This window comes from Cetorhinus maximus, chromosome 1 (genome assembly GCF_964194155.1).
Source record: "Cetorhinus maximus chromosome 1, sCetMax3.hap1.1, whole genome shotgun sequence".
Taxonomy (NCBI): domain Eukaryota; kingdom Metazoa; phylum Chordata; class Chondrichthyes; order Lamniformes; family Cetorhinidae; genus Cetorhinus; species Cetorhinus maximus.
The window spans coordinates 102,081,479-102,096,873 of record NC_135879.1 but is presented as its reverse complement, the minus strand read 5'-3'; the positions used below and the strand labels follow the sequence as shown (position 1 = coordinate 102,096,873).

The 15,395-nt window shown below is 42.2% G+C and overlaps 1 protein-coding gene across 1 annotated transcript in view; it reads left to right on the top strand.

The window, feature by feature from the left end:
- Positions 1–15,395, top strand: part of clnk (cytokine dependent hematopoietic cell linker) — a 143,215-nt gene that overhangs the window by 14,848 nt on the left and 112,972 nt on the right. The window contains exon 2 of the mRNA XM_078551258.1: positions 7,728–7,799. Coding sequence (XP_078407384.1) covers positions 7,774–7,799 — 26 coding nt within the window. The 5' untranslated portion in view covers positions 7,728–7,773. The remainder of the gene's footprint in view (positions 1–7,727; positions 7,800–15,395) is intronic.

The following is a 15,395-nucleotide window of genomic DNA, read 5'->3' as shown; positions in this document are numbered from 1 at the left end:
GGGAAGGTATGTGACTTTTGTAGAATGGGGATTTGAGTTTGTGCTCATTGGAACCATAGTCAGATGAAACAATCACAGACAGTCGGGTGGAAAGGGGGTGTGTCAGTTGCTTCTTCCCTTCCACTTGCTCCTCCTCTTCCTTCCGTTTCCTCTTCAGCTGCTCACCATATCCCTGGTGGAAAGGTCTGTATCCTTATAGTGGTGAGACTATGCTGGATGCAGCAGTCTGTGACGAATTAGGGCACATGCCCAGATGAATACCAGAAGGGCTTCTCCAGAGTTTCTCAGGCAGTGGAATCATTTCACAAACAGCCCAATGGTTTGCGCTGTGATGTTTTATGTGGCAACGTGGCTCTCCTTATATGCATGCTTATCACGTATGGCTGGGTTGCACATCAGATAGGGATAGCCCTTGTCATCCTGAAGCCACCCCCTAGTTTGATATGGTAGATCAAATAGTGAGATTGCAGTGGACTGGCACAGAATAAAGGCATATTAATTGCTGCCAGGATACTGGGCATTCACCTGCATGATATGCTAAGTATGATTACGCACCAACTATACAATGAGGGAGTGGAATTTTTGCAGTGTAGATATATCTCTGCATTCAAATGCAATGCCAAAGACCCACTGCACAATGGGAAAGTCTATTATCCTGGCAAAACCTCATATATGTTGCACCTGCTTCTCTCTGGTCAGAGAGAAGGCAATGAACTCCCATCTCCTGGCATAAAGAGCATTAGTCACCTCCCTTGTGCAGGAATGGCTGACACACTAGGAGCTGAACCAGATGTTGCCTGCTTAAGCCTGGAAGGAACATGGTGCAAAGAAATTCAGGGAGATGGCCACCTCCACAACCACTTTTGTTTCATAATTGTAGCCAAGGGGACACTGTGATAGTCAGTGACAGGGGGAGGTTATGTGACTGCTGTAGAATTTAAGATAGAATTTAAGGGGATTTAAGGTTGTGGCACTGAAACCACAGTCGGATGAAGTGATCACACACAGCCGGATGGAAAGGGGATGTTTTGGTTACCACCTCCCTTCGTCCTGCTCCTCCTCTCCCTCCCCCTCCTCTTCATCTGCCTATGTCGCTCTTGCCCTGCCCTGAGGTTGTGGGTCTACCTGAAGAACTGGCTGATTTCCATGAGCACCTCCATCATAAATGAAGTCAACGCACATTCTGCTTCAAGAGAAATGTTCCCTCAAAACCCTGTTGACAAAGCCTCCTGCTGAGAGCCTTTCTCCTCCTCCACCTCCCCCTTATTCTGAAAACAACTTGTCCTCTTATGTGCTACCTTCACTCAATATCCGTTCTGCTACAAGCCGAGGAGGATGGTAACTACAGCACCCACGATTGCAAGCGGCCTGACCAAAACCCTTGAAGTCAAAACCAAGGCCATCTCCACAGCAACTTGCCCAATCTTAAATAACTCAAGAAACCACCAAGTACTTCCGCAAACTCAGACAGAGCCAGTAGAAATTAATCAGCACCTGATCTAAAAGCAGTTGATGGTCATTTTAAATAGTGCTGCTTAAACAGTGTGGACTCCCACATGCCCAGTTTTGTGTATTAGAGTGTATTAGCTGGAGTGGAAGATCAAAAATGGCAGTGTTAGTGTTAAATAAACATTATATTGACTAAAGTCATGATCAGCCTACACTGCCGCAAGCTCCTAACAGCCGCGTTACTGACCTCCCCAAATATGACATCCGGTATGTCTGACTCCAGAGGTGCCGCCATTTTGGGACATATGGGTGTTAGACTCGAATTTTTGTGGTCATGTTCCGGTCAGTACCTGTCAGTTACTGTTTGTGGGACATTGCTGTATGCAAATTGCTTGTTGTGCTTGCTACATTACAACCATGATTACGCTTCAAAAGTACTGAATTGTCTGTAAATTGCTTTGGGATGTCTTGAGCTCATGAGATATGCTGCAAGTCATTCTTTTTAACATTTTCAACCTTGGTTGTGTCTGACACTTTAACCTTGATTTCTTATTGTTCTTTCAATGGATGCACAGATTGTTAGGCAGTGCATAGAGATCTCCCTGTTAGTTTGGCTGATATATTTGCTACACAGGGAGAATTTTTAGCTCGTTGAGTGGGCACGCGCCCGACCCGAACAAGCGTAAAATGACGTACAATGACGTCGGGCGAGCGTCCCGACGTGATCACCCACTCGCGCGATATTTCGGTCGGCAGGCTCAAGCCGGAGTCGGCGGCGCGCCCATTGACAATTAAAAGGCCTATTACGGCCATTAAAAAGGTAATTAAAAGAAATTTTTCACAGCCCGTTCAAGATTACAGTTGGTGGGCAGGTTTTTAGGAAGCCTCATCCACGGGCGGGATGAGGTTTTGAAAAGCAAATAAAGATAAAAATTTTGACATTTAATTTATAACATTTCAGAAATCTTTATTTTTTATTTTGAATTAAGAACATAAAAACTTAAGAACTTGCAGCAGGAGTAGGCCACTTGACCCCTCGAGCCTGCTCCACCATTCGATAAGATCATGGCTGGTCTGATTGTGGCCTCAACTCCTCTTTCCTGACTGCCCCCACAATCCTTAACTCCCTTGTAGATCAAAAATATGTCTTACTCAGCCTTGAAAATATGCAATGACCAAACCTCCACTGTTCTGTGGGGTAGAGAATTCCAAACATTAATGGCCATCTGAAAGAAGAAACTCCTTCTCATCTCCATCTTAAATGGGATACCCCTTATTTTGAAACTGTGTCCCCTAGTTCTAGATTCCCCCTTGAGGGGAAACATCCTCTCAGCATCTACCCACAGAATCTTATATGTTTCAATAAGATCACCTCTCATTCTTCATTCTCAGCCTGTCCAACCTTTCCTCACAGTGAACCCTCCTCATCCCAGGAATTACAATTGAAATATAGTCGCTGTTGTTATGCAGGCAAATGCAGCAGCCAGGTTGGCCATTACGAAATCCTGCAGACAACAAATTAGATAAATGAGCAGTAAATCAGTTTTAATTGTGTTGGTTAAGGTCAGGGCATTGGAGAACTGCACTGCTCTTCTTCAAATGATGCCATGGGACCTTTTACATCCATCTGAATTGGTGAATAGGACCTCAGTTTAGCATTTCACCTGGATGGCAACACCTCTGACAATGTAACATTCCTTCAGTGTCAGCCTAAAGTGTGTGCCCAAAGTGCCTGCAGTGGAGCTAGAATTCACAACCTTCTGATTGAGGCGAGAGTGCTATTAATGAGCCAAGCTGATGCTTTCAATAGGTTTTCTCCAATAGAATTGCACACTTATGAATGGTACTCAAAAGTACATTGAACGAGTGTGTTTCTTTTTGCACAAATTCAGGCGGACCATTTGTTAGGGAATCATCTTGTAAATGTTTGTCCTTTTCTTTCAACTATGAAACTTAATTGATCACAAAGGGGGAAGTTTGTACTTCAGCTTTCAGAGCAAATTAGATTGTACCATTTATAAATTGTGACCCATAGGTCTGAAAGAAAATCGATGCACTGATAAGTGGCAGCAGAGATATAAAAAAAATCCTATTGGCAGTGAATTACAGTATTCATTGGGAACAATCAAGGGGTCAAAGTGACTGGTGAGGCTGGGGTTACTGCTCTGGCTAATAGAGGTGGGTAGTAATGACAGCTAAGTGACTGCACTGCTGATGAAAATGTAACAGATCATTATCAACGAACGCAAGAATAGAGATCTTATCAAAAAGGAAATATGAAGCCTACTGGTTCAATAACCGCAATGGAACATATAACCTTGAGCCACTTCCCAGCCCAGCGCTCTGCATAACAAAATACACACAGCATTTGTATTTTCCCCAGCTATGTGAAAACTTGACTAACTTTTTGTTATTTTAAATCGTGCAAATTCCCTTAATGAATAATAAGTGCTATTAGTAGCAGACATCATTCATAGAAATGTGATCAAATCACAGGATGATGCAAGTTATGCTTAGACAGCAGTGAAAGAGATGTCATGAATAGATCAAGAATTTCAAACTCCAGTAAATGAGTTGGAAACAGGTCATGTCAAATGCTAAAACAATGATTTGTGCAACAAGAATCTAATGCATGCAGGCATTGGTTGTCATTACTGGAACAGCTTGGCTCTGGGCATGGCTAGTTCTATAGGACAAGTCTTCAGTACTATTGCTGGAATATTGTCAGGGCCTATAGCTTTTGCAGTACCCAGTGCCTTCAGCCATATCTTGATATCATGTGGAGTGAATCAAATTTCCTGAAGACTGGCATCTGTGATGCTGGGAGCCTCAGGAGGAGGCCGAGATGGTCCATTCACCTGGCACTTCTGGCTGAAGATGGTTCCAAATGCTTCAGCCTTATCTTTTGCACTGATGTTCTGGGCTCCCCTATCATTGAGAATGGGGATATTTGTGGAGCCTCCTCCTGTACTAAGTTGTTTAATTGTACACCACCTTTCACAGCTGGATGTGGCAGGGCTGCAGAGGTAAGATCTGATTTGTTGGTTGTTTCTATTAACCATTACACAGGGACAATGCATAACTCGAATACTGAATTAATATTCTCCATGGGTATTCCATGGGTATACGAAAATCATAGGTCTAGATCTGTCCATTCACAAATTAAATTCCAAGGATTCAGACTGTCACTGGGAATAGTGCACTGTAATATCAAGCCCCACTGTTCCCCGAGCTGTGACAAATGTGAAAAGATTGACCAAACCACCATATTGCCCCAATTCTACCTAACTGTTTAATTTAGGTTAACAGAATATGAGCATCATGTTTATAAAATTAATAAATAATTGTTTATTGAACAAGTTGTCTTTAACTAGTGGCAAAAGAAAGAAATATGAACTGCTAACTTCTAACACTATAACTTAAACTCTATCCCTTTCTTAAATCCCTATACACACACACACACAAACACACAAAACACATAAGACACACAACGCATGGATTTTAAGGGTGGGATAAAACAATTTAATAGCACCAATCTGGAGTACAGCATTCAATGGGTTGATTTTGATTGATGTCTTCCAATTTCCTTTCAGTTCTTGTTGATGACACAAGGTGGTCTTCTAGCACTTTCAGTATTTAGTTCACTGGTTGAGCACTTGCCTTTCAATGTCTCTAACAGTGATTTTCCCCTTTGCCTCTTGACAGGGGTTTTCAGAGAAAGTAAGCTATAGAGATATGAGGGGGGGAAACCCAGCTAGCTATTATTGTAGAATTACTGGAATCTTCCATGCACACGAGAGAGAGGTTTTAGGTCTTGTTCCTTTCAGGCTAGGAGCTACACTCTGCTACACTCACACAAAACCTGGTAACCTGGCCAGAAGCCAATTAAAATTCTGTTGTCGGGCAGCTCCCTTGGTCCAGGACTCCTTTCTGGCATCCTGTCTTTCATGGCACACTCTGTTCCAGGACTGCAACATTGTATATATCCCTCACACTGTTCCAGTGGACGTGTCTTTCAACTGCAGTCATTGTAATTTTACCACAGTCCCACAGAAAATAAGATATGCTCTTTGCAACAGTCCAACAGAAATAAAAAGAAATGTTCCTTACAAGAGCTAGAATCAAGGAATCAAAGTGCAGAGAAACAAGTCAGCAACAATTGTTTACCTAAACAAAAATATCTGGAAAAACTCAGCAGGTCTGACAGCATCTACGGAGAGGAATACAGTTAACATTTCGAGTCTGAATGACTCTTCATCAGAACTAAGGAAAAATAGAAAAGAGGTGAAATATAAGCTGGTTTAAGGTGGGGTGGGACAAGTAGAGCTGAATAGAGGGCCAGTGATAGGTGGAGATTGCCAAAAGATGTCATAGACAAAAGGACAAAGAGGTGTTGACAGTGGTGATATTAGCTAAGAAATGTGCTAATGGTGACATTAAGGGTAGATAGCAGGATGAGCAAGGTACAGATAGCCCTAGTGGGGGTGGGGTGGGGTGAAGGGATCGAAATAGGCTAAAAGGTAGAGATAAAACAATGGATGGAAATACATTTAAAAATAATAGAAATAGGTGGAAAAAGAAAAATATATACGAATTATTGGAAAAGTGGGGATCGGAAAGAGGGTGGGGATGGAGGAGAGAGTTCATGATCTAAAGTTGTCGAACTCAATATTCAGTCCGGAAAGCTGTAAAGTGCCTAGTCGGAAGAAGAGGTGCTGTTCCTCCAGGTTGCGTTGAGCTTCACTGGAACATTGCAGCAGGCCAAGGTCAGACATGTGGGCATGAGAGCAGGGTGGAGTGTTGAAATGGCGACAGGGAGGTCTGAGTCATGCTTGCGGACAGACCAAAGGTGTTCAACAGTTGAAAGGTTGTTGACCTATGGCTGTCTTTAACATGGATGTCCTACAATAGTTATGATACATGTTAAAGACCTGTGATCAGCTGATCATTTCAGAAAGCTCACTTCCTTTTTAAATATATATAATATATGTAGTTTTAGCATCTATTTTATTGATAAAGTACCAGCAGTTATTTAACAGCATTGAACTAGCTAACCACAACATTGATATTAGTTTAGATATTACTAATTCTAAGGTTAGATCACACTGACCTAAAAAACATTTAACAGTTCAGTGTGCATTAAGTTAATTTTGTTCTCAAGCAGTATTAGCAGATGGGCAGCTCCTGTACTCTTTAATACTCTGTTGTGCAATGGGAAGATGTGTATTGTAAACTGGAAAGCAGCAACAGAAAATGCACTTTTTATACATGATTGGTGTAAGTAGCCTGTTGTGGAGAGAAGTGGATTATTGTTTTGTTCTTGGGTATTGGGAGAGGAGAAAGGTTGTGTCTGATATTTGTCAAGCAATAGGCCAATCCTTGGCTGTGTAGTATGGCTTGGGCTTCTAATCCTAATAGTTTATAGCAATATGTTTTTTGTTTCAGCTTTGCAAAAGCCTGGATTTAAAGAACTAAAAAAAATGATTTTTGATTGCAGACTGAGAAGGACATTGACTCTATCCCAAATCTGGGAGAGATAAAAAAAAACAAATGACTTTCACAACCTCAGAATATAAAGGCACTTTGCAGCCACTGAAATACTTTTGAAGTGTAGTCACTGTTGTGAGAAAGAAAATATAGCAGCCAAATTGTGCACAGTAGCATCCAACAAAAAATAATGACATAATGACCAAATAATCTGTTTCTTAGTGATGATCGTTAAGAGATAAATACTGTATTGGCCAAGATCGTGCTGCTCGTCTTCAAATTGTACCTCAGGATCGTTCACCGAGAGAGAAGGCAGGGCCTTGATTTATTTCTCATCCAAAGGATGACACCTTGTGACTACAGCACTCCCACAGTACTGCACTGAAGTATCACACTTAAATTTTGTGTTCAAGGCTCTGTAGTGGGATTGTGAATCTACTATACATCCTTTTGACTGAGAGGCGAGAGGCAAGATGCTTAAAATTATGTAGCCATTTTAATATTTAAAGGTGGATGTGCAGCACTGAGTCTGGGCCCCAAAACAGGCCCAGGCTAAGTTTTATCTCTAATATTTTATTTACAACTGTTGAATACTTTTGTTTTGAAAATTTATTTGTAAACAGAAAACCAGTGAAGGGTCAGTTTCAACAACAGAAAACTATTTTTAGAATGGGTATTTTTCTCTTTGTGGTTTGTTACTTTATCTAACTTAAATTGAAACTAAATTTGTCAAGGAATGTAGTTTAAAAAACATATGTGCCTCCTCAGAATGTTTTTTCATCTCCTAACAGGCAATTTAGAAAACCGTTACAGGATAGATCTTTTGGAGGAGAAAGAATGAAGCCAGCTCTGCCTATGAACCGGTAAGGAACATTTCATTTATGAAACCTTTATAGTGATTATACAATGTATCCATATGAAGCTAACCTATCTTCACTATTCTGAAAAGAAGGCATCAACCTACATAAAGCACAGGTCAGAGATGAGGTAAATTAAAGAGGAACAAAGTTAAGGTGTTTTAATTCATTCCTGTCATCATAGTATTCCCTTTCTCTTGTAATGTTTCCCATGTCCTTTCTTGTCTCTCTGGTGGTCAGACCATTTTGCAATTTCAGATTAATTCAAGCTTCAGATTTATGTCATCCTTCAGTGCTCCAATACTTAATCTAAAATCTGCAAACAGAACAGAGCAGAGTGTGATCAGGTACAGCCATACACTACTGCTAGCAAACTATAAATTGTGATATATTTATTCCCTACCCCCAACGTCCCCCAATTCTTTAACTGAACCAAAACCACCCGATGTATTCTCTCTCTGATTAGAACATGACTGACAAGACTTCTTCCCACTAGAATAGGAAAAATTATGATAGAAAAAATTAAAATAGACTATGAATCTACTGTTTAAAGGAAAAATTCCCTGAGACAGTTTATTTTTTCACAGCATCTTTGCTATCTTGAGCCCACTAATAAAAATAGCCTAGTACAGAACAGAAAACAGACCATGCCCAGAACATGTAGGGCAACACAGTCTGAAACCTTCCCCTCTAAGCAAACAAAGGATTTTTTTTTAAAAAAGGAACAAGCAATTCTATATCAAGATGATCTGCAATGAAGCCAAATTCATTTTTTTTTTTAGAAGTGACTAACTTCTACTCCCATTCTGACTGTCTTGAATGCAGAGATTTGTCTTGTTACACCTCAGCCTCACATTACAATTATCTGTCTGATGTTTTAAGGGTTGAATTTCCAGTTATTTTCCTAATTGACTGTGATAGTTTCAGCAGCAGTTCTGTTGAAACCCCAGAGTATCAGCATTAACACCGAAATTGCAGCAGTCAATTGGAATAAATTCCACAGAAATGGATGGTACTATTGACATCTCTTTCTAGAGGAGGTCTTTGAGTAACTGGTACCCTAAAGCTTTTCCCAGAGCAGTGTGAATAAAAATGTTTCCTTCATCATTTGCAACATGGTGTACACAGACTTCCTGGAAGCCCTTAATCAGTAATCTTTCATGTAAAACTGCATTATGGAGGATTCAGAATAAGAAATAGGAATGGATAAGAAATTGGCTGCAAATTGGAAATCAATGATTACATGTTTGCATCATGTCAGGGTTAGCAAAGTGCCATATTGGGAGATTGAAGTTGGGTCTCTTAACACTTTTGATTTACATAAATTCTTTAACTTCAGAAACTTAGTACAATCTAGTCATGTGCACAGATGGCAATAAACTAGCAAAGTCAGTTGATTCTGAGGAGAGAATTTGGAATTTACAAACTAATTGGGTAGAACAATGGCAAATGAATTTTAACAGAATCAATTGTACATAAAAAGAAAAATTATCAACTGAGGGCTGCATTACAATAAGCAAGAGGAGAAATTTAACCTTGAAATGAGACAAATAAGGTGATTTTATGGAGGTGATAGTAAACATTATGAAAAAGTTCCATTCATTCTTTCAAACTAATCCACAAGAATAGGATAAAAAGGACAAGAGGTTCAAACTAGTAAAAAAAAACACACATTAGTAATATCAGGAAGTTCTTCTTAATGCAATCACCAATGTATGGAATAGACACCCAGTCAGAGAGGGACAGGTCCCCAGACAGGGGACTCAAATCATTCTCATAGAAAATGTGCATGGGCTGGGGCTTGGTGGGTGGGGGGAGAGGGAGTGGCAGCATGAGGTCATTCAAAATACAGTGCTCTGATGGCACTCAAGAAATCACCTGCTTTCTCCCTACTCCCCGTTAGTATAATAGAGGCAACAATGGATTCATTGAAGACACAATTGAATGCTGTGATTGGAGATCTTCAGAGTCTTCCTTGATGGATAAACATAGATGTACCAAATGGCCTTACTCATCCATAGTATATCTTCTGACCTTGTGATCTTGTATATTGTAATATTTCCAGTGCTGGACTTTATTTTGAATTTACATTATTCCTTCATTCCCTTTTTGACTGTGTGATTTTGCTGTATTTTCGTGTTGAACTGACTGTGGTTGTGATCCCAGTTTTTGAACGTCAGTTTGTAACCAATCCAAAAAGCCACTCAGTAGATCTGAGATTTAACATGATACTTATTCACAAAATGAAGATCATTCCTGTTTGCTGTGTGTAGCAAAAGCAGAAATGCAAGTATAAAGAATGTGATTGTGATTTTCATCTCATCAAGTTTCTTAGTTACTCAATAAAACTTCCCACAACACAGAACTTAAAATACTGTGCCAATAGAACTGGTTCAAACAGTACGTATAATTCAAAAGTATGGAGCTAGCCTTCCCCTCCATCATGTTGTATGACCCTACCACCGTGCTAAATGTGATAGATTTTGAACAGATCCAGCAACTCAAGACTGGGCGTCCATGAGGCACTGTGGGCCATCAGCAGCAGCAGAATTGTACTCAAACACAACCTGTAACCTCATGGTCCGGCATATCCCCTACTCTACCGTTACCATCAAGCCAGGGGATCAACCCTGATTCTGTGAAGAGTGCAGAAGGGCATGACAGGAGCAGCACCAGGCACACCTAAAAATGAAGTGTCAACCTGGTGAAGCTACAAACAGGACTACTTGGGTGCCAAACAGCATAAGCAACAAGTGATAGACAGGGCTAAGCAATCCCACAACCAGCGGATCGGATCTAAGCTCTGCAGTCCTGCCACATCCAGTCGTGAATGGCGGTGGACAATTAAACAACTTACTAGAGGATGAGGCTCCACAAATATCCCCATCCTCAATGATGGAGGAGCCCAGCACAGCAGTGCAAAAGATAAGGCTGAAGCATTTGCCACAATCTTCAGCCAGAAGTGCCAAGTGGATGATCCATCACGGCCTCCTCCAGAAGTTCCCAGCATCACAGATGCCTGTCTTCAGCCAATTCAATTCACTCCACGTGATATAAAGAAATGGCTGAAAGCACTCAATACTGCAGAGACTGTGGGCCCTGACAATATTCCAGCAATAGTACTGAAGAATTTGCTCCAGAACTTGCCGCGTCCCTAGCCAAGCTGTTCCAGTTCAGCTACAACACTGGCATCTACCCAGCTATGTGGAAAATTGCCCAGATGTGTCCTGTATACAAAAAGCAGGACAAATCCAACCCAGCCAATTACCGCCCCATCGGTCTGTTCCCCATCATCAGTAAAGTAATGGAAGGGGTCATCAATAGTGCTATCAAGCGGCACTTGCTTCACAATAACCTGCTCACTGACGTCCAGTCTGGGTTCCACCAGGGCCACTCAGCTCCTGACCTCATTACAGCCTTGGTTCAAACATGAAAAAAAAAGCTGAACTCCTGAGGTGAGGTGAGAGTGACTGCCCTTGACATCAAGGCCACATTTGACCGAGTGTGGCATCAAGGAGCCCTAGCAAAATTGGAGTCAATGGGGATCAGGGGGAAAACTCTCGGCTGGTTGGAGTCATACCTAGCAAAAATTAGGATGGTTGTGGTTGCTGGAGGTCAGTCACCTCAGCTCCAGGACATCACTGCAGGTGTTCCTCAGGGTAGTGTCCTAGGCCCAACCATCTTCAGCTGCTTCATCAATGACCTTCCTTCCATCATAAGGTCAGAAGTGGGGATGTTTGCTGATGACTGCACAATGTTCAGCACCATTCATGACTCCTCAGATACTGAAGCAATCCATGTCCAAATGCAGCAAAACCTGGACAATATCCAGGCTTGGGCTGACAAGTGGCAAGTAACATTCGCACCTCACAAGTGTCAGGCAATGACCATCTCCAAAATAGTAGAACCCAATTATCACCTGCTGATGTTCAATGGCATTACCATCACTGAATCCTTCACTATCAACATCCTGGGGGTTACCATTGAGCAGAAACTGAACTGGACTAGCCATATAAATACTATGGCTACAAGAGCAGGTCAGAGGCTAGGAATCCTGTGATGAGTAACTCACCTTCTGACTCCCCAAAGCATGTCCACTATCTACAAGGCACAAGTCAAGAGTGTGAAGGAACACTCTCCAATTGCATGGATGAGTGCAGCTCCAACAACACTCAAGAAGCTTGACACCGCCCAGGACAAAGCAGCTCACTGGATTGGTGCCACATCCACAAACATTCATTGCCTCCACCACCGATGCACAGTAGCAGCAGTGTGTACTATCTACAAGGACTGCACTGCAGGAATTCACCTAGGCTCCTTAGACAGCACCTTCCAAACCCACAACCACTACTATCTAAGACAAGGGCAGCGGATAGATGGGAACACCACCACCTGGAAGTTCCCCTCCAAGTCACTCACCATCCTGACTTGCAAATATATCACCGTTCCTTTACTGTCACTGGGTTAAAATCCTGGAACTCCCTTCCTAACAGCACTGTGGATGTACCTACACCACATGGACTGCAGCAGTTCAAGAAGGCAGCTCACCACCACCTTCTCAAGGGCAACTAGGGATGGGCAATAAATGCTGACCCAGCCATCGACGCCCACATCCCGTGAATGAATAAAGAAAAATTCCAATGACATAAATTTAGCAACTAGAAATAGTAAGTGAAATTCACCTGCTACCTGTCTTATGACTTCAATTTATAATGACGTAGCTAGAATGTTGGGGACCACTTTCAAAGTTTACCATTCAAAAAGGGAGAATCAAATTTTATGACCTACATATCTAATGGCCTAATCTGGAACCACAGAAACATATCCACCATGAGCCTTTCCTGTGATAAGTTATATCACAATAGTTTTCCAACAGTGCTCACTAGTAGCTCCAGGGAAGACTGTGACAATGAAACTGGAGGCAGAATTTTCCCTGAATTGCACTAAATGTGGTAGCGGTCAGGAAAAAAGATGTTTATCCCACCAGCCGCAATGGTGGGCTTTTGCACCATACTGTTCACTTCTCACTTAATTATACAGCCACAGGAAACAGGCCATATTGCTGGTGGGCAGCCTCTGAATTGCCCACCACACCATTACCTCAGCATTTCCTCACTGCGGGTGCCATACCTAAACTGCAGCTGTGCACACAGTTCTCAATGCTTGCAGCCTAGGACTGCTCCAGTGAAGACATGGCCCCGAAAGCTAAGAAGAGTTCAGCATCCCGTCACTGGAATGCCTTTTGGGAAAATCCCGCTGTGTTGTCCTCTACTCCTGCTCTGACCACAGGAGGTCCAGCAATCTCACCACTCTGGCTTGGGAGGCGGTGGCAGTGGTGATCAGTGCCTATGCTGCACAGAAGAGGTTGGACATCGAGTGTAGAAAGGGGGTGAATGATCTCATCCATGCCACCAGGATAATGCAACCATCTCATCACTCTAAACTCTCACACTCAGAAGGCCATCACACATTCACTGGCATCTCACTCACTGCCATCCCAAGGGACATCATCACTCACTCTCTCACACAAACCCTCACATCTCCATCTGGCCTCATCTCCTCTGGAGACTGCCTCCTCAACCCTCACCATCTTGAGGCCACTTGCACAGATCAACATGTTCCCCTACACACACCCTGGGTTACCCCACTTCCCCAGTACAGCATTCACCCTGCAGCCTCTTCCCTTGTATGAGGCCACTTCTCCCCCTTCCCCAAGCAAGCCCTAGCCCTTGCCCTGCAGCCTTTGAAAAGCCACCCCCATCTTACAGCTGTTCTGGTAGGTAGAGACCTGCCCATGAGCCCCCCTAAAACTGATGTGGTGCTGCCTGTGATACCTGGTGCTGATGACCACGAGTGCTGCCTAAAGCAAGGTAGGTGAACAAACCTTGAAGTCCCAAGTGAAGTGCAGCTCACCAGATGCACATCCCCTATGTAACGTTGTGAAACACTTTGGCATGCAATCATGCTGACCTGAGATCATGATACAGTGTGGGGGATGATTCCAAAGAGCAGGGCTTATAATGAGGTTCTAATGTATTGAAACTAGCTTCCCAACATGCAGCATTGAGAAACGGGCCCACCATTGACGGAAGGAGCAGATGATCGCAAACTGACTGTTTTTACGATGACATGAAACCAATTTTTGAAATCCCCCGATATTTTCTGCTCCAGCCTACTATAGAGTCTGCCGCAAAAAGGAGCAGAAAATCCCAGCTCAGGTAATTATGCAAGCAATCCTTATAATGGTTCCTCACCAATTACCCCACCCTATGATTTCCTGACCTAATTGACTGCATTCTTCCTAAATAAAGTAGCAATTACTTTGTGACTCAACCTTCTGGTGTTTACTTGTGTTATGATCTCCGTAGAGACTGATAATTTTTAAAAAGGATTTGAACTCCCAGTTAATATCTGAAAGGATGACATATTAGGATGTCACATTTTAAAACTTATACTGTAACAACTGACTAAAAGCACTTTGACTAAACACATTTTCTGTAGGCAACTTATACTTTAAACTACTTTTCATACTTATCACCCATTGCACTCTCCATGGAATTACAGTCCTTTTAGCAAACAGTTCACAGTTGCTGCCAACTTCTAATGGGTTCCCATGTCCCACTTTCACCAAGTAATAACTTTGAGTGGCCATCTTCAGGCACTTCCCTCTGTTTTTAAAGATTTTCTTAAATCCACAACTAGCAGTAAAAGCCAATGTCTTCTTCTTCCCCCTGGCCATGCCAGAACAAATCTCCTGGAATCAATAGAAGCTGCCATATATATCTCTTTGACTAGAGACCATCTCCCTCCCACATCCAGCTGTGGTAACTCACAAAGTCAAGCAGCCTTTTCTCTCTGCTGACCATACAGAACCTTTGCTGGCTGTTTGTGATATTCTTTGATTTGTAGAGAAGCCTGTAACCTGATCTCAAAAATAGCTTCCTTTACCCTCTCCCCCATGACAACATGAAACACATTAACTTTGCATCTTGGTAAAAATTCTGATTAGCTATCTTTGATGCCAACTTCCTTTCATCTTAGAAGTAAATGGATAATTTATAGCACAACTATTGACAACCAAATCCTACAGCACCTTTCTGGACTTTGGGAGACTCAGAGTCTACTCGTGGTAAATACAGAGACTGTTGCCATTGTCTCCAAATGTAGATATCTTGCACCTTCTTCTCAGTAAAATAATTAGAGCCTTCTTTTGATCTCTAACAGTCAAACCACCCAAGCTTACCGTCAGGTATACTGCAGAACAGGTCATATGACCCCTTTCGTTCACCCCGTTTTTACCTAAAATTAAACGTACATTAAAACAGAACAATCCTATAAACCTCAATATTGTAACACTAGGAATGTGTATAATTCCTCTAAAGTCAACTTAAAGTTATCATTGACAGCCTTCCATCTCGTGAGACAATGGTTTGTATCATTATGGTCAACCCTGTATTAAACATTGCCTAGTGTAGTTCGGGAGCCACACTCAGGCATGGTAGTGCCTGCCGCATTTGCTGCAGAGGAAGACAGTTGGTTGAGAAGGCGGAGGATTCACTGGCCTCTGTTTTCTCTAGGCTCTCTTTTCGGCCAGCTGAGCTT